The sequence below is a fragment of the Episyrphus balteatus genome, chromosome 2 (genome assembly GCF_945859705.1).
Source record: "Episyrphus balteatus chromosome 2, idEpiBalt1.1, whole genome shotgun sequence".
Classification (NCBI taxonomy): Eukaryota; Metazoa; Arthropoda; class Insecta; order Diptera; family Syrphidae; genus Episyrphus; species Episyrphus balteatus.
Genome location: NC_079135.1, coordinates 102,659,770 through 102,682,197, shown reverse-complemented (window position 1 = coordinate 102,682,197; position 22,428 = coordinate 102,659,770). Strand labels below are relative to the sequence as shown.

General features: G+C 28.5%; 2 protein-coding genes across 2 annotated transcripts; one reads left to right on the top strand and one right to left on the bottom strand.

The window, feature by feature from the left end:
* Positions 1-8,944: 8,944 nt before the first annotated feature.
* Positions 8,945-15,001, bottom strand: LOC129908765 (uncharacterized). Its single transcript, XM_055985518.1, has 2 exons — positions 14,920-15,001; positions 8,945-9,616 (listed from the first exon to the last, which is right to left on the bottom strand). The coding sequence occupies exon 2, from the start codon at positions 9,597-9,599 to the stop codon at positions 8,976-8,978; it is 624 nt and encodes a 207-aa protein (XP_055841493.1). The 5' UTR covers positions 9,600-9,616; positions 14,920-15,001; the 3' UTR covers positions 8,945-8,975.
* A 1,176-nt stretch (positions 15,002-16,177) lies between these two features.
* Positions 16,178-17,504, top strand: LOC129908763 (uncharacterized). The gene is made up of 2 exons (XM_055985511.1): positions 16,178-16,250; positions 16,730-17,504. The coding sequence occupies exon 2, from the start codon at positions 16,747-16,749 to the stop codon at positions 17,461-17,463; it is 717 nt and encodes a 238-aa protein (XP_055841486.1). The 5' UTR covers positions 16,178-16,250; positions 16,730-16,746; the 3' UTR covers positions 17,464-17,504.
* The last annotated feature ends 4,924 nt before the right edge of the window (positions 17,505-22,428 follow it).

Here is a 22,428-nt window from a genome sequence, read left to right as displayed (position 1 = left end):
ATGATGCGGTCTCCGGAAAAAAACAGGAGGGAGGGACATTTTTATACCTACTCATACTTCTTCTTCGTATCGTTGCGATGTGATAAATTACCTTTTAAGGTAAACCATGCAGCACCTGTTTCGAAGATCAAGATATATATATTTTTTTTTGGACGCATCATGAAGAGAAGATCGATTGTGTTGGCTTAATGGTTGTCAAGGAATCCACTCAAAAGTTGATTGATGAACCACAAAACCGAAAACGTAGTTTGCAGCGATATCCCTTCGGTTTATCTTAATTTATATATAAAAATAAAAGATAAACAAATGTCTTGAATGTTCCATGAAAAAATTGATGTAAAGATGTTACATTTGAAAACAGGTCTTGAGCAAGAGGTTGTGTTAATTGAATAAATTATTTGAAAAAACAATGAATCAAGTCATCAAGCTTGGAGAAAAGTTCTTGGGAACATTGATCTATTTGGAACTTTAAGAAAAATGACATTGAAAGCCTTCAAGACCGTTAACCTTTATAACTTCTTAAACGTCTTAGAATTCAAATAAGTTGGCCCAAAGACGCCAATTTTCCTATATACATACCTTCCTAGCCAAAGCAAATTTTTTAATTGAAAGCATATTGATCTTCCTGGAATTTCCATTAATATTATCTCTTAAACTTACAACTTGAATAGGCCAGTCATTATGTCGGAAAAAACGGTTTAAAAATGCAAAATGACCGAGAAAGCTATAAATTTTGAATATGTTGTATTGGATGCTTAAAAAAGCTTAACTTGAAGTTTTCGATTAAGATTTCCTATGACCTTTTTCCGCAATAACTTTTTTGACAATAACTCGGCTATCCTTCGAGATACGAAAATTTTACGGGCGGCTGGAGTTCGTAATTTTTGTCAAAAAAAAAATAAAAATACGAAATTGTAGGTCTGAACAGGGTCTACAAATTTGATTTTAATATTTTTTTGGATATTCATCACCAAAAAATAGATAATCTCCAAAAAACAAATCGCATATCGTAAATTTTTGACTTTTTTTTATCGATATCTCGAAAACGGTTCATGATACGCAAAAATGTGTATTCATGAATTGTAGAACATGGTAAAAGCTACAAAAAAGCAACTTGTAAAATTTTCGTATCTCGAAGGATAGCCGAGTTATTGTGGAAAATGTATATAATGACTGGACTAGAACGCTTTTCTTAGAATTCCAGGTTCACAAAAGTCAAGTCACCGATATTGTGTCTAAAGGTATGCATTATCATTTCTTATTAACCATTCAAATATGCCATTAAAAGCGCACTTCAAGAGTTCCGGTATATAAAATCTCAGTGTCCAACCTTAAATCGAAGAGAAATAAAATTGATTCACATGTGTGATTCGGCCTGCCATTAGTGCCTTGTAAATTGCCCGTTCAAAGTGTTTTTTTTTTTTTTTTTTGTCTTGAACGAGCCACTAAAAACAACAACAATTAACTGATGAAAAGAGACATGAATTTGCCATTTGCAGATGCGACGATGATGGTGGCGGCAGACGATTCAGCGTTTATTTGTTGTTTTTCCAATCGAAAAGTCACCATTGAATTCCTGTTGTCAATAAAATATATATCGATCGGAATGGTTACAAGTTCAATTAAAATTTCCTTTATGCAAAAGATGATTACAAACGAAGGTTGGCCAGTGATGCCAAACTGTTGAGAAATGTTGAGAATCAATTAAAGGATGAAAAGATTTTTAATAAATGGAAAACCTTAAAAATTATAGCTAATTACCTACATGTTCTGAAAAAATAAAATGCACGACTGTTGTCGTACGTACTTGCTCTTATTCTAAAAGTTACTTTTATGTTAAAGCTTTCTATTCAAGAAAATTAGGAAAATTTTAAAATTTGATATATTCAAGAAATTTCATTATTTTTATAATTAATTAAACATTTTATATTGAAGGTTTTGAATGAACATTATTTTAAAAGATGTTTTACAAAAAACCAAGTATGCCATTTTATTACTTGTACAAAAAGATATTTAAAAAAAAAAACTTTCGAAAATCGTTACAGCCGTTTTTTAAAAAAATAATTTTTTATATATAAAAATTTTCTAACATTTTTCAAAAAAAAGTTGGTATGCCATTTTGAAGAAATAATTTATTTGCACATTAAAAAGGAAATTTCAAAACCCACTTTCCAAAAATTTATTTTTCAAAAAAAAATTTTTTAATTTTTTTTTTTAAATCCAAAAATGAGTTTTTTGAAAATTTTCTAAAATTTTAATATTAGTTTTACTTAAACGCTTTAGTATAAAAATTTTCGTTGAAATCGGGGTGGTCTTGAACGAGATATTCATAAATCAAAAAAACCATTCTATGACAGGTACCGTTAATAACGGTACAAAATTTTTTTTTTTTACTTAAGAAGTTGGCTCTTATGTGTAATACTATACTCAAAAATTTTAATCAAAATCGTTAGAGCCGTTTTTGACAAAAATTTAGATTTCTATTTCCGTTATATGAAAGGTACCGTTAGTTTTGGTCATAAAAAAAAATTTCAATTTGTCCTCTAGGGAATCACCCAAAACTGTTAACTACCAAGTTTGAACAAAATCACTCGAATAGTTTAGGCTGTAGCTCGAAGTACATACAGACAGACAGACAGAAAGACAGACAGAATTGCCGGACCCACTTTTTTGGCATTCTCCATCATTGTAATGTCATGTAAAATTGTTATCTCGAGTTCGATCTTTTTTACGAATCCTAAACTTGCCCTATTAGTACCTATATCGCAAGTAAAAATAGTTTGTTTTAGTGGAAAATGACAATGGACATGGATAAGGGCAGTTAAATATTTCACTTCAAAGCTTCACAGTTGTTCACTGATCGAAAATTGACCAGAACCAGACTTCATGAACTTGCTTTTGAGTCAAAACATTATAGAGCAGATTAGTGAAAAATGTCAAATAACTTTGTTTTTTCTCTGTTAAAATTTGGCCCAATTTTCCAATAATTTGTTTTCTGTCCTTTTCTGTTCTGTTCGAATTGAATTGAATTTTTTTTTTTTTTTTTTTTTTGAAAAGTGGGAACCCTATTTTAATGTCAAGGAAGACCACCATCTTCGCCGCTAGGTCACTGTCATCGCACACCTTTGTATCTTCGGTCTTCCAGTTCCAGTTTCAACAACCTGCTGCCGCACTCTGTTCTTGGATCATTATTCAAGATAATACATTGGCATATAGTGACGATGAATTGCGCGGCAATAATCATTTCTCCATACGAATGAGAGTATATTTTTAGCCAGAACACAGAGTGCGAACGTACATGGATATAGGGTATATTTTTATGGTTTTTAAGTGTCCATACTAATGGCAAATAGCTTGTGATAAGAGCGTGAGTTCGTTTTTAGCCCGCAATGAGACACGATACAAAAATACTATATTAACGCAAAACCGGTGACTCCATTAAATCGAAAGTTTATGAGATGAAACGCATTAAGTTTACATTATTATACTTGGCCGATGGAGAAAATCGAAAACCATACTTCATCGGACTTTTAAGTGGAATCGAGACTCGAGAGGCAAAATAAATAATTAGTCCAAGAAGACAGCAGTTAAGAGGTAGTTAAGACAATTTATGACTTTGCCAACGATGAAGCTAATGAACATTTTGGTTATCTGAGAAATGCAAATTGACATATAATTTAGATTGGCGTTATTTCTTTTTTGTCTGCAGAAAGGTTTAGGCCGTTTTTGTAGGTTGCAAGGACATTTTAAATAAATAGGATAGGGTAATTTTTTTAAGCTTCTAAAAAATAAGTTGACGATACAAGGTCAACCTTTCTAACCGAAGTAGCTAGTAAACTGATTAATTTTAATAGGATATCTGTTTAATTTTTTTATTTAATTGATTGGTCATTAAAACCAACTCCTGGAAAACTTTAAAGTGTTTATTATTTTACAACTGAAGGCAGGTGTAAATAGCTGTTATGTGTTATGCAAAAAATTATACTTTATCATTTTATTGTAGACAAGCAGACTGTTATTCGGGAGTCCAATTTGATAATTATCTCAAAATGTCTCTTACAAAAAAGTCCTGTCAAGGCAAAAAGGTTCCATTCACCTGTTTTCGTATTATCCTTAAAATTTATCTCAATGATAACAATAATATTGTGTGTTTGTCGAACACTAACAATAACTACTTATCGTCTCATTGTCGCCTGCAAAAATACAAAAAACAAACAAAACAAGTCTCTCTTTCAACAACAACTGTCGTATTCATAATTCTTTCCTGACGATGCGATATATTCGATACTCGTAAAGATACAAATCCATCCCTATACCTACCATAACCATGTTCAATGTTCATGTTAAGTATAATATTATTCTTACTCTTCATCTCCTTGTCTCACTATATTGCGAGTCCTTCTGATGTAATCGATATCTTTGCTTGATAATTTATTAGATTTTTATTTTTAATGTTTTAAGTTTGTACCTGTGTGTGTTAAGTAATGGTTCAGGCACGGATCAATAATATTGCAAGGGGGCGTTTAACATGAATCTAAGTAAATTTCTTTTGAGGAGACTCTCCAGAAGATTTGTTTAAAACAATTTTTGTGTAACCAAAATAATAAAACCTGCCATATTCCCACTGTGGTAAGGCTTATATTAAAAAAAAAAAACATCTCAAAGGATTTGCAGGAAAAATATTTAAATCTTAGTTTTTTTTAAACCTATTGTTGTAAAACAGTTTTTTTTTTTTAACTAGAACCTTTCTTTTATAAATCAATTTTAATTTTGATATAAATCAAAAATAAAATTTTGAAAAAATTAATTTTAGAAAAAAAAATTGTAATTTTCTTTTGAAAAATCAAACATTCAACAATTAGACCAGTACCGAAGCCTTCAAAAACTTTAAAAAGTAAGAAAAAATCATAGTAGAATGAAACCCATTGGAAAAGGAGGTGAATATGATAAAAATGAAAGGAAAAATAAATTACGGGCGAGCCGAGTTCGGGAAGTGGGTGGGTTGAGTTTTTAATGGTAAAAAATAGTATATCTCGATTTTCGGCAAAACTACAAGTTCTATAAAAAAAAGTTGTAGGTAATAAAAAGATCTACAACTTATGTACTAACAATTTTTTCACATAACATCAAAATTTAATTGAAAAATTCAAAAAACCGTGTTTTTGGTTTTTTATTTTTATCTTTTTCAAAAAAATGTTGTTTTTTTACAAAATTTGGTGAAACCATTCCTTATTATGTCTCAAATCCACAGTAATTTATTTGATTTATTTCATTTTTTTCATTTTCCAATAACATGTACTATGGTATACTAATGTAAATTTTTGTTTACATCATCAGAAAGTAGAGATTTTAACGAACAAAATACCTACCGATTTTTTGAAAAAGCTGATATTTTGACACGTGAATTTTCGATTGAAAATTAGGGTGTATTTTTGATATTAAGTCAAAATAAGGTGGAAAAATAAATATGTAAAATCAAATAAATTACTGTGGATTTGAGACGTAATAATTAATGTTTTCACCAAATTTCGTAAAAAACAACATTTTTTTGAAAAAGATAAAAATAAAAAACCAAAAACACGGTTTTTTGAATTTTTCACCTAAATTTTGAGGTTATATGAAAAAATTGTTAATATATGTATAAGTTGTAGATCTTTTTACTACCTACAACTTTGCCATACAACTTTTTTTTTATAGAACTTGTAGTTTTGCCGAAAATCGAGATATACCATTTTTTACCATTAAAAACTCAACCCACCCACTTCCCGAACTCGGCTCGCCCGTAATTTATTTTTCCTTTCATTTTTATCATATTCACCTCCTTTTCCAATGGGTTTTATTCTACTATGATTTTTTTTTGATTTCAAAAATTATCGATCCTGGGCTAAATTAGGCATTGTAGATTTGAAATTTTGAGGTACAATAATTTCTTTATTTTTTACTTCGATTTCTGTTATTTCGTTTTTCACACTATAATTTTTGATAACTTCGTGTCACGTTTACTTCGCATTTCGATCACTCCTCCTAATTATAATTTCGCCTTATATTTTTTTATTTTGCTAAAGTTTATTTGCTTTTTGATCACTTTTGCTTTTGGCATCAGTTTATTTGGACTTCAAGTTTATGGATTGTTTTGGGTTTTGAAGAATTTTAGTTTTAAGGTAACCAAATCGTTAAAGTTTAAAAGGTCTCATTACTTTTTTAAGTAGTTCACTTTTTTTTTCTTTTTTTTTTATGAATGTTAAAAATTAAAGAGAACATAAATTGACGCCTAAAGGCTTAAAAATTCGCACAAAATTGAACGCCATGAGGCTGTTAACAGACATTAAAGTAATGGCAACATTTAACATAATTTTCAAAAAAAAAAAACATAAATTTGGATTTAAAAAATTTTTATTACGAATGCTTTTTTGAAAATTGTTAAAATCTTTTTAAGTGAAGGTATATAAACAATTATTAAATAAAACAGGTCAATCTTCAATTGTTTTTTACTTCGCTTTAATTTTTCACTTTAATTGGAAAACAAATTCATAAATATTTATTTAAAAATCAAATGCCCTAGGGATGGCGGTTGTTAGTACAAAAACCGGTTTTCGGTTTTTCCTGTTTTTTTCCTTTCGGTTAAACCGCCCGGTTTTAAACCGGGCCAAAAATCCGGTTTTCGGTTTTTGGAAAAACCGGTTTTAGGTTTTTTGCTTGATTTGAAAGTAAAAAAAATTTTAACCTAGTTTGTCAACCAAAAAAAAGATATTCGAAGAAAATCTCTAAGCAAAGCTTTTTTTAGTTTGATTTTGTTAACTCACTCTTAGTAGAAGTTTTGAGGAATTTTTAAAGCTGAATATGAATGAAAATTTATAATTGTATGGTTAGTTGAGAGAGGGAACGAAAGTTTTGACGGTTTAAACCGGCCGGTTTTTCCATCCCTAAAATGCACAGCTGAGACACGCTAACTTGGTCTTATTTTAGCATAAGTGCAAGTAGCAGTTAAAACATCAAATTTAAAAAAAAATAAACAGAACATTTTCAGTTTAAGTTAATAAAAAATGTAAAAACTTAAAAATAATATATAATATAAGTTTTTAAAATTACAAGAACATTTCGTTTAGTCCCAATTAATTCACTCTCCGTTACATTTAAAATTTCAATTATAAATGAGAAAGATACACTGAAATTTTAAAGTTTTCTTTTAAAACTGACGACATGTAAGGGCTAATTTCAGAAATTTTTTCTGAAAGCCGTTAGAGATGTTTGAAAAAATAGTTTATTTTTAAGATAAATATTTTCAAAAAAAAAAAAATTAATATGGACTTAAAAGAATACACAAAATTTACTAATAAAAACATTCTTTAAAAGAAATTCCTTGGTCTGTTTTCAAAAAAATGACTTGGTAAACCAAAAGAAAATTTGAAATTTTCTTAAAAATTCAAAATTCTTTTCTTCACAAAACAACCATTAAAATTGGTTTAGGCGTTTACGAGATAGTCACAAATCATGAAATTGGTTCACTGGTTTTTTACAAAACTAGAGCCTTAATTGCCAAAGTTTATATAGTTTTTTTACATCAAAATCGTGAGAGTCGTTTTGGAGAAAAAAATAATTTTTCATTTTGGACATTTAAGAGGTAGGTATCTACATATGAAAAAACTTTGATGCAGGCTCCAGGTCTACCGGTAGGTATCTACCGTTTGTCTTAGCTTTTTGTTTCATTTAAAACATATATGACAACAATATAACACCAAAATAGTCAGTTATTTATTGAATATTGGTTAAAAATTTGACAAAGTTGTTACTTATTTAAAATAAAATCCAAGATAACATAATATGAGTAATAGCTCTAAAAGGACGTTTTAACAATTTGACATATCTCATAAGCCATAACAGACTTTTTTCTCAAAATTTTTAATTTTTGTGCTATTGATTATGGAGAAACTAAACCCAAATAAGAATTCAAACAGTTTGAAGGTAGCTAAATTTCCAACTTATACACTGATGATTTTTTAAATGGTAGGTAATTGGCGCCATTTTAAAACTGTCTTTTGAATAAAAAAAAGGTGTCACCTTTTTCATATTTTCTTATAATAAACTTCAGTTTACTAAGTTTTGCCACTTTCGTCAATATCTTAAAATATGCTGCTGGCAACGAGTATTTAGATTTACCTATTAAATGTACTGTCAAGACTGCCATTTTTATAAAGTTTTGTATTGATGAGGACTTTTGCATTTATTTTTTTAAATTTAACCTTTTTATTATACATTATTTATTCTAAATTTTGTATCATGGATGCTAAGTTAAAAGGAACTCCCAAAAATGTTCCTTTCCCCTTATATAATACGCCCCTGGTCAATCTAAACTCTGCTAAACGGTTTCTTTTTATATTTTCTTTAGCTTTTTATACAAATCCTTTATATATTATAAAATGAAAGATAATACCAGATAAAAAAAAAAAAAAAACAAAGCAACAAAAGGATCAACGACATTCATTGCATTTTAAAAATAAATAAAAAAAAGATACGTAATCGATATGCTCATATATTTTTTTCTTCAAAGAGCAAAGAAAATAAAGAGACAGTTGTTGTTAGGTTTGTAGGGTTGTGTTCTTATGTATTACCTTCGTTGTTCATGATCATTTCACATTCAGCATTTTCTTCGATAAAAATCTTCTTCAATATAAAACAAAACAAAAAGAGATAAAAACAAACAGATATGAAAATACAACGAGGGACGCGAGGAGATGAGGTACAATAAGAATATAACGACACGACCAAAAAGATATAAAGACGATCCATGAGGTCCCATCAAAATTATTTATTGGTCTTAAATCGATGATGATGATGCAGTGTGGCGTCCCACGTTTTCATCCTTTTCTTTTAGGGTTTGTTTCTAATAGTTTTTTGTTTTCAATTTTTATTTCGTTAAATGAGAGAAATAAAAAAAAAACAAGGATTAAAAATTATCGGATCAAAGTACCATTTTTTTATTTTCTTGAAATTGACAAAAATGGATAAATAGTTTCCGCTTCTTCCTTTTTTGAAGTTTTACTTCCGGTTTCATCAGATTTTGGAACACTTTTCATACTCATTTTCAGATAATCTATCATTTTTTCTACCCTCTGCCTTGGATCTTCTGATAACTGACTAAATTCTTCCATTGCCACCATTTCTTCAAGTCCTTTCATTAGTTTCACCGATTTCATTCTATGTTTTGAAATATCAATTTGTAATTTCTTTAAAATTGCTTCATATCCAATTATAGCTTGTAAAAAATATTTAAATCCACGAACTATTAACATTGAAATTTGAAATCCAATTGTATCATAAGTATTATCAATTGTTGTTTGCAAGACCATTTCAAACATATTTCGATCGAATTCATAAACACAATCGATAAATTCGTAATCTACCAGTTTAGTTTCAAACATTGATTCCATCATTTTTAATGAAAATGATTTGATTTCATTTTCAAAAGCTTTTGCAACATTTTCAATATGTGGTGTAATGGAATCAGGCAGATTTGTTATTTGATTTCTCATTGAAGAAGGATTCAGGTTTTTATTAAGTTCGATGAGATGACAAAGTTCTTCGTAACGTGTGCGAAACATTTTGTGATAGACGATTTCTGAAAGTAAAAAAAATATAAAAATAAAACGAGTTTTTTTGAAAAATTAAGCATTTATATTTTGAAGAGCGTAAAGCCAATGGAAAACGTCGCAAAGAAAGAGTCTATCAAAATTTTAAATATCTATCGAGATATCCTTTCCGAATAACGCTTTGTAAAAATCTCTAGATTGAAACTAACGCACTTGAATAGTAAACGTGATTACTAAATTTCCGACATCTATGCGTTATATCTATCGTTCCCCAAAGCGAATACTTCCAACGCATTTTAAGTTACGATCATTTTCGTCATCATCATATTTCGAAAACTCGAGTCTTACACTCTGCGGACCTACGACCACAATGGAAAAGTTGTTTTTCTCAAAAGCGACTCTCATGATTTTAATTTAAAGAAAAAACATGTAGATAGGGACATAATGATAGAGACATTCATGTCTGACGTTCTAGTAAGACAGATTTCAACGATTTTTTTTTTTACAAAAACGTATTATTAATTTAAAAATTTTTTTTTAGTTGTAAAAGTATCAATTAAAAAGATGCACTTGAAATTAAAAAAATTATTTAATGCAAGTAAAAAATGTTCTTAAAAAAAATATGTTATTTCAATTGAAAATAAAAATTTCTAGGTATTGCAAATAAAAATATTTTCCATTAAAAAAAAATTTATTGCAAATTAAAAATTTTTTTGCATTGGAAAAAAAAGTAATGCAAAATGTTTTCATTAGCTAAATATTATTTATAAATAAGTTCTTACACGTTTTACGCGATTCATTGGCTTTTTGGGACCAATCTTCGAAAAAAACACCCTCTCACCAAAATTTTTTTTATGAAAACTCTTTATTTTCTTGCTTTCTATCCCAAAAAGCAATGTTTTTACCAAATTTCATTAGGGTGACCCATCATTTTTGTTTTCACTCAAAAAAACACCCTGTTAACAATGATATAGACACTTAAGATTCTTGTTTCTTAGCTTAAAAGTAACATAATTGCTAAATTTCAATAGGGTACCACTAATATTACTCTAGTATTTCACACTTTTTCAAATAAACCCATATTTTCTTTACTTCTAAAAAACACCCTTTCACAATAAAAAAAATTTATAGACTTACATTATTCGTAGTTCCCATGGGAAAGAGAACATATTTAATTAATTTCGTAAGGGTACCATTTATACCATTGATTTTATCGGACTAATCACGGATTTTTCCCTATTTCCCAAAAAAACACCCTTTAACCTAAAATATTTATAGTATAGACTTTTTGAGTTCTTGCTTTCTGTTATAAATGAAACATTTTTACCAATTTTCATTGGTGTAACAATTTTTTCCCAGTTTTTGTGGTACTAATTCCGAATTTCATCATTTCTTGAAAAAAAAACACCCTTTCACTCAAAATAATTTTTTACTTTTTATAGATTCTTAATTCTTATACCAACCAAAACTATTTCACCAAGTTTTAGAAATTAATAAAATATAAGTTAGCTGTTATGATACCTTTCTCACACACAACTTAATCTATCAAAAAAACACCCTTTCACCCCAAATATTTTTAAAAACTTTATGAATCCTTTGTCCCTGTTTTATCTTAAATCTTCCTCCCAAATTTTGTCAGTGTAGTATGTTTTTCACATGGGTTTCGGTTATATTTTACCTGTTGAGGTCAAAAAACAAGCACCCTGGTTTTTTATCGGAAATAACTTTTCTTAGAGCAATCGTATTGACTTTATTTTTATGTCATTAGATTCAGCATCAAAAAATACCTTGAAAACATGTGTCATATGATGATATTCAACAAATAATTTTTTTCAGTATATTTTTGACCTTCACCCTCTTGTCCGCGAAAAAACACCCTTCCACCAACTTTTTTTTATAGACTCTTTTTGTACTTGGTTCCTATCCCAAAAGGAAACTTTTTGCCAAGTTTCATGAGTGGAACAATTTTTTTTTATTTCTTGATTTTATGTACTATTTTACCTGTATCTACTAATTTGTTTTTTCAATTTTTTAGTCTCTTTTCCTAATTGTTTTACATATTATTAATTTTTGGTTTAGAAATTAAATTTCTATTTCTATGATTTCTATGTGGCCTTACAACTTTACCCTACATGTTATTAAATTTATTTTTTTTGAATTTCTTATTGTTTGCTTCTGCTTTAATAAAATTAATCAGTCAGTTGTAAATTTTGGCTTCGGTTCATTTGAAAAATCAAAGTTAAATTATTGTACTCAGAAAATTAACAAAACTAAACTTTGTTTTTTATTTGTTTGTATGAAAAAATTAAAAAAAAAAATGTAAAAGTTTTTATTTGGGTTTCTTTAATATTATGAATTTCTTAAAAATACTTCGATACTTGTGTTATATCTATTTATTATTTTTTTTTTATTTTTTCAAAATTCTTTTAATTCTTTTGTTCTTTTCATTAAACTCATCGACAGAGTTGGGGAGTAATCATTACATTTGTAATTAATTACTAATTAATTACAATGCAATTACTAGTGGAGTAATTGCATTGTAATCGAATTACTTTCCCATTACAATGGAAATGTAATTCGAAATGCAATTACAATTAAATTACCGTGTAATTTTATTGTAATTAAAACGATGAAATTACAAAAGTAATTGCATTGTAATTAAAATTGTAATTTTAAAGTAATTATATTTTAAAAACAAAATAAAACCAAAATCTAAACCTTCAACATTTCAAAGAAAAACTATGCCACATGCCACATGTAAAGGGTGGACCTACAGGGATGGGAGTTGTACCCAAATGTAGGTTAGAGTCCCCGCTACCTTTGGGCATCAAAAATTTTGTATTCATTTTTTTTCTTCAAAATTCCGATATATAGCCGTTGGAAGTTGGGGGCGCGAAAAAGCTTCTGTGAGCTGAACGCTTTGACCTAGAGACATGGGGGTGGTGCCATATGAAAGGTTATATTCTCAGCTACCCAATAGTGGTATAATCCGGTTTTTGGTTTTTGTTCAAAATTCCGAGATAATTGCGTTTGAAAGTTGGGGTAAAATTTTTTTTCGAAAAATCCCCGAACCTTTCAACGCTCCGCGAAGCTTAACCGCTTGAGAGCAATTTTTGGGAGTGATGCCAAATGATAGCTTGTGTCATGGGCCTACGCTTTGCACATTGTCAGATTTTTAAAAAATCATCTTCCATTTTAAACCACCGCATCATGCCTATTTTTTCAGAATCGGGCTTAACTTTTGTTTGACCTTTAAGTTCTCCCGGTTTGAAAACGCGTGCACCTACGGGGATAGGAGTTGTACCCAAATGTAGGTTGGAGTCCCCGCTACCTTTGGGCATCAAAAAAAAATTTTTCATTTTTTTTCAAAATTCCGAGATATAGTATGTGGCAAGTTGCAAGTTCCATGTAGTTGCAAGTTCCATGTAGCAAGTTGCATGTGGCAAGTTTCATGTGGCAAGTTGAATGTGGCAAGTTGCATGTGGCAAGTTGCATGTGGCAAGTTGCATGTGGCAAGTTGCATGTGGCAAGTTGCATGTGGCAAGTTGCATGTGGCAAGTTGCATGTGGCAAGTTCCATGTGGCAAGTTCCATGTGTTGCATGTGCCAAGTTGCATGTGGGAAATTGCATGTAGCAAGTTGCAAAGCCATTGTTCCTGATGTACAACACAATACTTCAACCGTCGTCGCTCCCATTGAAAGATTTTCTTCATTTGCGGGCATAATAAATGCGCTGCGGTGAAATAAGTTATCGGACACAAACTTTGAAAAGTTTGTTTTGCTTAAAGCAATAATAAATTACCAGTAATTTTACTGTAACTTTTCGGGTAATATGATAATTGCTGTGTCTTATTATTCTCGTGATCCAGATCAAATCATATTGTTTTCATTTCTCTTACAAAAAAAAGCAGGATCTTGCTTTGTTATTGTATAGCTAACAAATAAAATGATCTGATCTAGATCACGGGAATAATAAAACACAGCTAATATTAATTAATTTATTGAATGATTTTGTTTCATTTGACTAAAATAAAATGTTTAATTTAATTTAGAAATTAATTTCAGAGTTTCAATTACAATATAATTACTTAAAAATTCCAAAATATTTAATTACAATGCAATTACTTTTGTAATTTCATAATGTAATTACAATAAAATTACACGGTAATTTAATTGTAATTGCATTTCGAATTACATTTCCATTGTAATGGGAAAGTAATTCGATTACAATGCAATTACCCTGTAATTACATGTAATGTAATTAACGATTCGATTACCCAACTCTGCTCATCGATAACTATTGACATATTCAAGTGATGTTCAGTCCAATTTCCAGTTCTTGAGAAAATCGGATAACTATATCCATTTTCCTCTTCCTTTTTCATCGGTATATTGAGGTCAGTATGTAGGAAACTTTTTCGAATAATTGGTCTAGCATGAGGTTTTAAACGCTCAATCATATTTTCAACTTTTAACATTAAATCAGTTGATAGGAAATTGAAATCTTGACTAGAAGTGATTTCTTGTAATTTATTTGTAAGCTCACATGCCTCATCTCTATGTTTTTCACCATCAATAATTATTTCATTGAACAAAGCTTCGATTGCATAAATAATTGAGATGTGATTTTTGATATTAACAATCATTTTTAAATATGCAGCAAAACCAATTTCGAGATAATATTTTGAAATAACTGTCGCTAATATTTCGCCTAAGAAGTTTGCATTGAATTCGATAACTTTCTCAACAAACTTTATATCCATTGTTCCGTTGAGACTGAGTAAACCATCAATAATAAACATGGCAAATGATTCAATTTCAGTTTTTAGGAGTTTTCTAGTTTTTTCTAGATCTTCGGTTATTGAACTGGAATCTTCTAATAATGAATTGATGTTGGACAAATCAAGTCGTTGATAGAGATCAATAAGATCTGAAATATGATCATATCGACTACGAAACATTTTTCATCGCCAAAAACTGCCTGAAAGAAAAGAAAGTTTACTAATTTAAGTTTCTTTTCTTACTTAAAAAAAAAAAAAACAGAGAAAAATGTTCTATATAAAAGTACTACAAGAGACGGCGCTGATGTTTTTATCAAAAGCTCTTAAAGCTAAAGCTTTTCCGAAAAGCAACAAAAAATAAACAACAATGAAATGTGTTATCATCAGAGAGAAATAGAGATCATTCATAAAACAAAAACAAGAAGACTCACTACACACTTTTTTTTCCAATAAATTCGATTCAAAATATCAAAGCCAAATAACTTCTATTGAATTTTGGTTTAAATGTTTCAAAATGTTTAAATTATGTCTAAAGTTACAAAATGAATTTACCACAAATACCGGAACGGAAATCACAATGTTTGACCACAATATGAATGAAATACTGAATATGGCATTTGAATTTCAGTTCCAGTGCTACCTGATATGCTACTATATTTTTGGGAATTTTATCAATGCCATTCAAAAAGTCATTTTTATTTATTGCCTTAAATCTATAAAATTTCTTTTTTGCTCTTATATTAAAAATTATAATTTGATTTTTTTTTTAAGAATTTCATAAGAAATGTAAAAAAAAAAATAAAAACCTTCTTTAATTATTTAAAATTTTTTTTAAGTGATTTTGACCACAAAAAGGAATGCCATTTGATTTCTTATTAAAAAAGAAATTTTTTTTTAAGAATAAATTCAACATTTTTAGTGACGGTTTGTTTTTAAATTTTTTATATTTAAAAAAAAGTTCTAACATTTTTCAAAAAATAAGTTGGAACGCCATTTTTAAACAAAATTCCGAAAAAACTTATTAAACTATTTTCAAAAAATTGATCTTCACCTGAAATATGTTTGATATTGTTTTTTTCTTTTAGATCAAAGATTTTAATTGTTTTTCAAGTAACGGCAATTAATACACATACCTATTGTATCGTTTACGATTGTTCCAGAGTTGAAGAAATCGTTTCAATGACAGATTTCGTTAGCAAGGGTTTAAATACATGTACCTTCAACTTACATTACACTCAAGTCGTTACAGAAAAGTAAATTTTTTCTTTGGCAGGTACCTACCGTTTATTATGGTCATAACAATGAAATTCCAATTTCACTTCTAATATATATAGGGAATCTAAAAAAAAGTCATAACTGTCAAGTTTGAAGAAAATCGCCTTAGTACTTTAGGCTCAAGCTCAAGATAAATGCAGATACAGACTGATTCACAGATTTCGGGACATACTTTTTTTGCATTTTTTATAATCATAATATCATGTCTGATTGTTAATACGATTTCGATTTTTTTTTACGAATTCTCAACTTGCAGTATAGTATAGTAGGTGCATTATCTAGGGTGTTTCCCAAAAAAAAAAAATGTTTGATTTTCTCGGAACCAGGTTCAAAAGTTTCGTTTAGACCCAAAAATAGGTCCCTTAAAATTTTAGCCCTATACAAATTTACTGTATATATGTATAAACACTTTGATACAAACGCCGCAAAAGAAGTATTACTTAAAAAAAAAAAAAATGTTTTTTGTTAACATTATTAAATAGGTATTTCCTTAATACTCCTACTTTACGACAGCCCTGATAATTTTGCTTCTATTGAACTGTCATCAGTTTAGAACTTTGTTGATATTGGTTCAAGAGATTATTTCTCATTCTCAGTGTGTGATTGTGGTAAATTAGTTTGGTAGTTTTTTGTCATAAGTATATTAGAAAGATTTTGATATCTTGAACAAAATTTATTATACTTTTAGGTTTGAAATCAATTTTTGTTTTTGTTCTCGGTAAATGATCTTACCTTCTTTGTCATCATTTTATTTTGATCCCCATGTTGTTTATTTGTTTACTTTTTTTTCCAAAAGCTTTAAAGCTTTCCATAAACTTTGCAAATTTGCAATCAGTGCTGTCGTTTTCAAGCTTAAAAGTGTCTTACTTTTTAAGAAGTTATCATTTTTTTGTTTTAAAAGGAAAACATTGAAAATCAATAATTAACCAGCGATTTTGTAAGATCTTTCTAAATTCTAACATAAGAACAAAATAGTTTATAACCATATTTTTGGCCTTCGAAAAATTTCAAAAAGTTACTTAGAAAATATCATACCTATCTTTCGGCGGAAAACTAACATGCCTAGCTTTAATTTCATTTCTTCCAGGCAGTATTTGAGAAAAAATGTTTCGTAGCCGATATGATCACATTTCAGAGCTTATTGATCTCTATCAACGACTTGATTCATCAAACATCAGTACCTTAATAGAAGATTCCACTTCAATAACCGAAGACATAGAAAAACTAAGAGGGTTCTTAAAAACTGAAATTGAATCTTTCACCATCTTTATTATTGACGGTTTACTTGGCCTCAATGGAACAATGGATATAAAATTTATCGAAAAAGTCATTGAATTTAATCCAAATTTTGTAGGCGAAACACTATCAAAGGTTATTTCTAAATTTTATCTCGAAATTGGTTTCAAAACTTTTTTTAAAATGATTACTAATATCAAGAATAACATCTCATCTATCTATGCTATTGAAGCTTTATTCAATCAAATAATCGTCGATGGTGAAAAACATCGAGATGAAGCATGTGAACTTACAACTAAATTACAAGAAATCTCTTCTTGTCAAGATTTCAACACTTTATCAACTGATTTAATATTAAAAGTTGAAAATATGATTGAGAGTATGAAACCTCATGCTAGACCAATTATACGAAAAAATTACTATCATGTAAGCATGCCATTGAAAGAAGGCGATGATGAAAATGGAGTTAGTTATCCGATTTTCTCTAAAAACGAAAATTGGGCGGAACATCATTTGGTTATGTCACAAATTATTCATACTTTTAATGAACAACATCAAAAGGTGAAGAAAATATTGAAAAAATAAATAAAATTGAAAAAAAAATTTGTCTGAAACTCATTGTACTTTAAAATCACTTATACTCATAAATTGTTTAATAAAAGTAAATACATATTTATAAGAAAATCGACAGAAAAAGGTTTTTATTTTACTATAAGATCTAAAAACTAGACATTCTTTTAATTTAAAAATAGGTGAAAACCGTAATCTTAGCTTGAAATTTCTACATAGTTGGCTTTAAACAATTGTAACTTTTGTAGACGTCGCACAATTATGATTGAGACACTATATTAAAGTTGAAATAATAAGCTTTCAGATGGTGTAAAATTTTGTATAAGTTGCCATATTAAAAAATGAACTTTTAGGTGATGGAAGAAAAACAAATTCGATTTTGCTGCTTTTTTCATGAAAAGTGATTGTTTTCAAAAAATCATGTTTATTCTTTTAACGTAATGTATTGACTTAAATGTACTTTTATTCTTCAGAAGACATATTAAGCCTTTTTAATGGTATAATATTTATATATTCTGGTAAGAAAATAAAATAAAAATAATTGTCTTTCTATTATATTAAAATACTTTTATTAAACAATTTTTAAATGATTTTGAAATACATTAAGTTTTAATACCTACTTATGATTTATTTTTTCAGTATTTTCTTTGCCTTTTGATTTTTTGCATCAAAACTATTGAAAATTTGTGACATTACCAAATGATGTTCGGACCAATTTTCACTTCTAGAAAAAATCGGATAACTAACTCCATTTTCTTCGCCCTCTTTCAATGGCATTCCTTCACAATAGAAATTTTTTCGAATAACTGGTCTAGCATGAGGTTTTAAACGCTCAAGCATATTTTCAACTTTTATCTTTAAATCAGTTGATAACGTATTGAAATCTTGACTAGAAGAGATTTCTTGTAATTTCGTTGTTAGTTCACATGCTTCATCTCGATGCTTTTCACCATCGATAATTATTTCATTGAATAAAGCTTCGATAGCATAAATAATTGAAATATTATTCTTGATATTAATAAACATTTTGAAAAATCCATTAAACCCAATTTTAAAATAATACTGAGAAATAACATTTGTTAATGTTTCACCTACAAAATTTGGATTAAATTCGTTAACTTTTTCAACAAATTTGATATCCATTGTTCCGTGGAGTTCAATTAAGCCATTAATAATGTGAATGGCAAACGATTCAATTTCAGTTTTTAACATTTTTCTAATGTTTTGAATGTCTTCGTTTATTGAGTTGGCATTTTCTAGCAATGAATTGATGTTTGTTGAATCGAGTCGGTGATAGAGATCAATAAGTTCTGAAATGTGGTCATACCGGCTTCGAAACATTATGTTTACCGCCAAAAACTTCCTGAAGAAAGGAGAATACGTTCGATTATTTCTTAACTTCTGGTACACTAATATCGCAAGTAATATCGACAGCACTGGTATTGTGTGAGCTTGATATGAAAATGAAAAAGCTCCCAACTTTTGGAAACAAAAACAACGAATATTTATAATGGCTTGAAATATAGTAATTCCAGAAGAGAATAAACAACAGAATATCTTTTACAAAAAATACATTTAAGATGCATTTAATACCTTTGAGTTAATTTTGTAAAGATACAAAAAAAAAATGTTCTTGATAACGCCGCTGCCAGCACCCCTCTCAACAAAAAGTCCTACACAAAATACTGAAACTGAATTGACAGTTCAAGCAGACAATACCCAACCCATCATCAAATTTTTGTTATAAATGAGTGAATATAGTCCGGACAGTGGCACTGTTAATAACACTGTGCAAGTCGCTGTTGACTGTTTCATATTTCGGACCTGAGAAATCGATTGGAATCATTAGTTTTTCGATTTATCGGTTTGACTTCAAACAAAATTTTTTTTCGAAAGTTTTTTTTTTTTCAATAATTTTGAGCGTTTTGCCGGTTTAAAGTCATTTTTCTTTTGTTTATATTGCTATTTATTCTGCTCAAACGTTAAAGAGAATTAAACAATTTTGAGCAATTTATGTATTTAACAATTTAGCAATTTTTTGTTGAAAAAATTCAAGAAATTTATGTTTTTTTTTGTTTTTTAACTAAAGCAAATTACAGATCCAATTTTTATAATTTCTGTTCTTAAACGTCGGTAATGAAAAATTTTTTAACCTCTATGGGTTAAAAATTGCAAGTTTTGCCGTTTTGTTTTTTTTTTAAACTAAAAATATAATTTTTTTCAAAACCTTTTTTTTAAATTTCATAAATAAAATAATGTCGAAAGATTATTTAGATTATTTACAGAAATAAATTGCACGACTGGGGTCGCACGTACTTGCTCTAATGCTTAAAGATACTATAATGTTAAAGCTTTTTATTCAAGAAATTTAAAATTTGATATTTTGAAGAAATTTCATAAGTAGTATAAAAAAATTAAATCTGTTTTTATAATTAATTAAACTCCGTTATAAATTATCTTAAAAAAAAACAAATATGCCATTTTATTTCTTGTATAAAAAGGCTCCTACAGAGCCGTTTTTTAAAAAAATTGTTTTTTATATATACAATTTTTTTAACATTTTTCAAAAAAAAAGTTGGTATGCCATTTTGAAGAAATAATTAATTTACACATAAATACGAAATTTAAAAATTTTTCATTGATCCATTTTCAAAAAATTGATTTTTCAAAAAAAAATTTTGAAATATTTTTTAAAAAACCAAAAATGCGTTTTTTGAAAATTTTCTAAAATTTTAATATTATCTTTACTTACACACTTTTGTATAAAAATTTTCATTAAAATCGGGTTAAGGTTGTACGAGATATTCAGAAACGAAAAAAACCGTTCTATGACAGGTACCGTTAATAACGGTACAAAAAATATTTTTTTTATTTAAAAAGTTGGCTTTTATGTGTAGTACTACACACAAAAATTTTAATTAAAATCGTTAGAGTCGTTTTTGAAAAAAATTAACTTTTCTATTTCCGTTATATGGCAGGTACCGTTAGTTTTGGTGATAAAAAAAAATTTCAATTTCCCCTCTAGGGAATCACCAAAAACTGCTAACTACCAAGTTTGAAGAAAATCACACTCGTTTAGGCTGCAGCTCCAGATAGAGACAGACACACAGACAGACAGACAGACAGACAGAATTGCCGGACCCACTTTTTTGGCATTTTCCATCATCGTAATGTCATGTAAAATTGTTATCTCGACTTCGATTTTTTTTACGAATCCTAAACTTGCCCTATAGTACCTACATATATCGCAAGTAAAAAACTATATGGGAATCGACTACAAATGTAGAATAAAAATTATGATTGAAAAAAGGTCACGAAAATAGGATACATTAATGTAGAATAAATGTATTACAACACAACGGCAACACAAACATTATTAAGATATACATTTTTACAAAGCCAGTTGTTTATTCCTATCAGTAAAATTTAAATAAAGTAAACTGAATGAGGTATTATCGAACAAAATGGTCCTCAAACTCAGAATTTTGTGAAATAATTTAATAAAAAAAATTATCTTTCATAACGGTAACTTGCCATAGAACCGTTTTCTTGATATCTGACCTACTGCTACGGGATACGACCCATTTCAATGAATTTTTTTGCAAAAACGTTTAAGTGTCTTAAATGTTAAAATTAAGTGAATTTTTCAAAAAAATAATTTTTGGATTGAAACCAAAACTCAAAATTTTATTTTGAAAAATCAATTTTTTTGAGATCGATTGAATTAATTTTTAACTGGATACTTACCAAATTTGTTTTGGAAAACTTTTGAAAATTTTTATTAAAAAAAAAAAACAGCTCTAACGAATTAAAAAAAAAAACAAAATTTTAAATTTCACTCACCTAGATAAAAATACTTTTTTACTCCTTCGATAGTTATTTGTCATTGTTCCAAAATTTTTCACTTTTTGATGAGTCTGAATAAATACTAGAGTAAAATTAAACTTTTGAAATAATAATGTGTAGTTTTTAGTTTATCTAGGTTTTTTGCTTTTCAACGGTTTTCAGTCAAGCGGATTCTACTGTTTATATTTATTTTAAGAAGGGGACTATTTCCACTAACGTTTATATGGTTTACATATAAAAATCGACCTATGTATGTATGTGGTGCGGCGCGCAATTTCTAACTGCATCCAAATGTCAAAACATAAAAATAAGAGCCTTGAAAATTTGTATTAGATGGTAAATTTTGCACTGTTTGCTGCTTTTCTAGTCCTAGCTTATAAGGACATAACATTACATAACATATTTATAAGGACACATACAGTACATTACACCAAAAAACTAAAATTGAACCATGTTTAAAAAGTGTGTTCTTAATAATGAAGGCACTTATTGTACAAAAAAGGGAAACATACAACATTTCCAAAAAACGTGGTTCCCCCTTTTGCATAATATTTTTTATCCCAATGTGTACATTTTTATTTTTTTTTTTAGTTAATTCGTATTAACGTAATAAGATAAGTTAATAAAACTAAAAAAATTTAAGCTAGGTACTACGATAAAAACCTAAAAAATCGAGCAAAATAAACCAAAAATATGTATTTTTTCGTATGTGAGTGCAATCTAGTCACCTTCTCTGCGCTCTACTCGCGAAACGGTTCATCTTACAGACAAATGTGCTAGGCATATGTTGTAGATAATTTCAAGACCATCAATTTTTATATAACCTCTATTTTTCACATCTTCATAACAAAGCCGTCATTAAGCTCTATACCAAAATTCAGCCCAGTAGGAATTTTTCCGCAGATAAAACCTAAAATTACTGGACTAAATCCAAAAAATTTTTTTTTGGTTTTTTGAAAAATTTTTTTTCTTTTGAAACGGATGGATTTTCTTCGAAACCTTGGTTTTATATGTCAATTTTTATTTCCTTGTAATTTACATGCCAAATTTATTTATGAAAAACTATTAAAATAAAAGTAGCTCAAACGTTTTCAATAATAAGTTTTTTTTTTTAAATCTTGTTATCTGAAGCAA

Bases quoted from the DNA above. Each gene is read 5' to 3' on its own strand.
- LOC129908765 (XM_055985518.1), bottom strand. From the start codon at position 9,599: ATGTTTCGCACACGTTACGAAGAACTTTGTCATCTCATCGAACTTAAT.
- LOC129908763 (XM_055985511.1), top strand. From the start codon at position 16,747: ATGTTTCGTAGCCGATATGATCACATTTCAGAGCTTATTGATCTCTAT.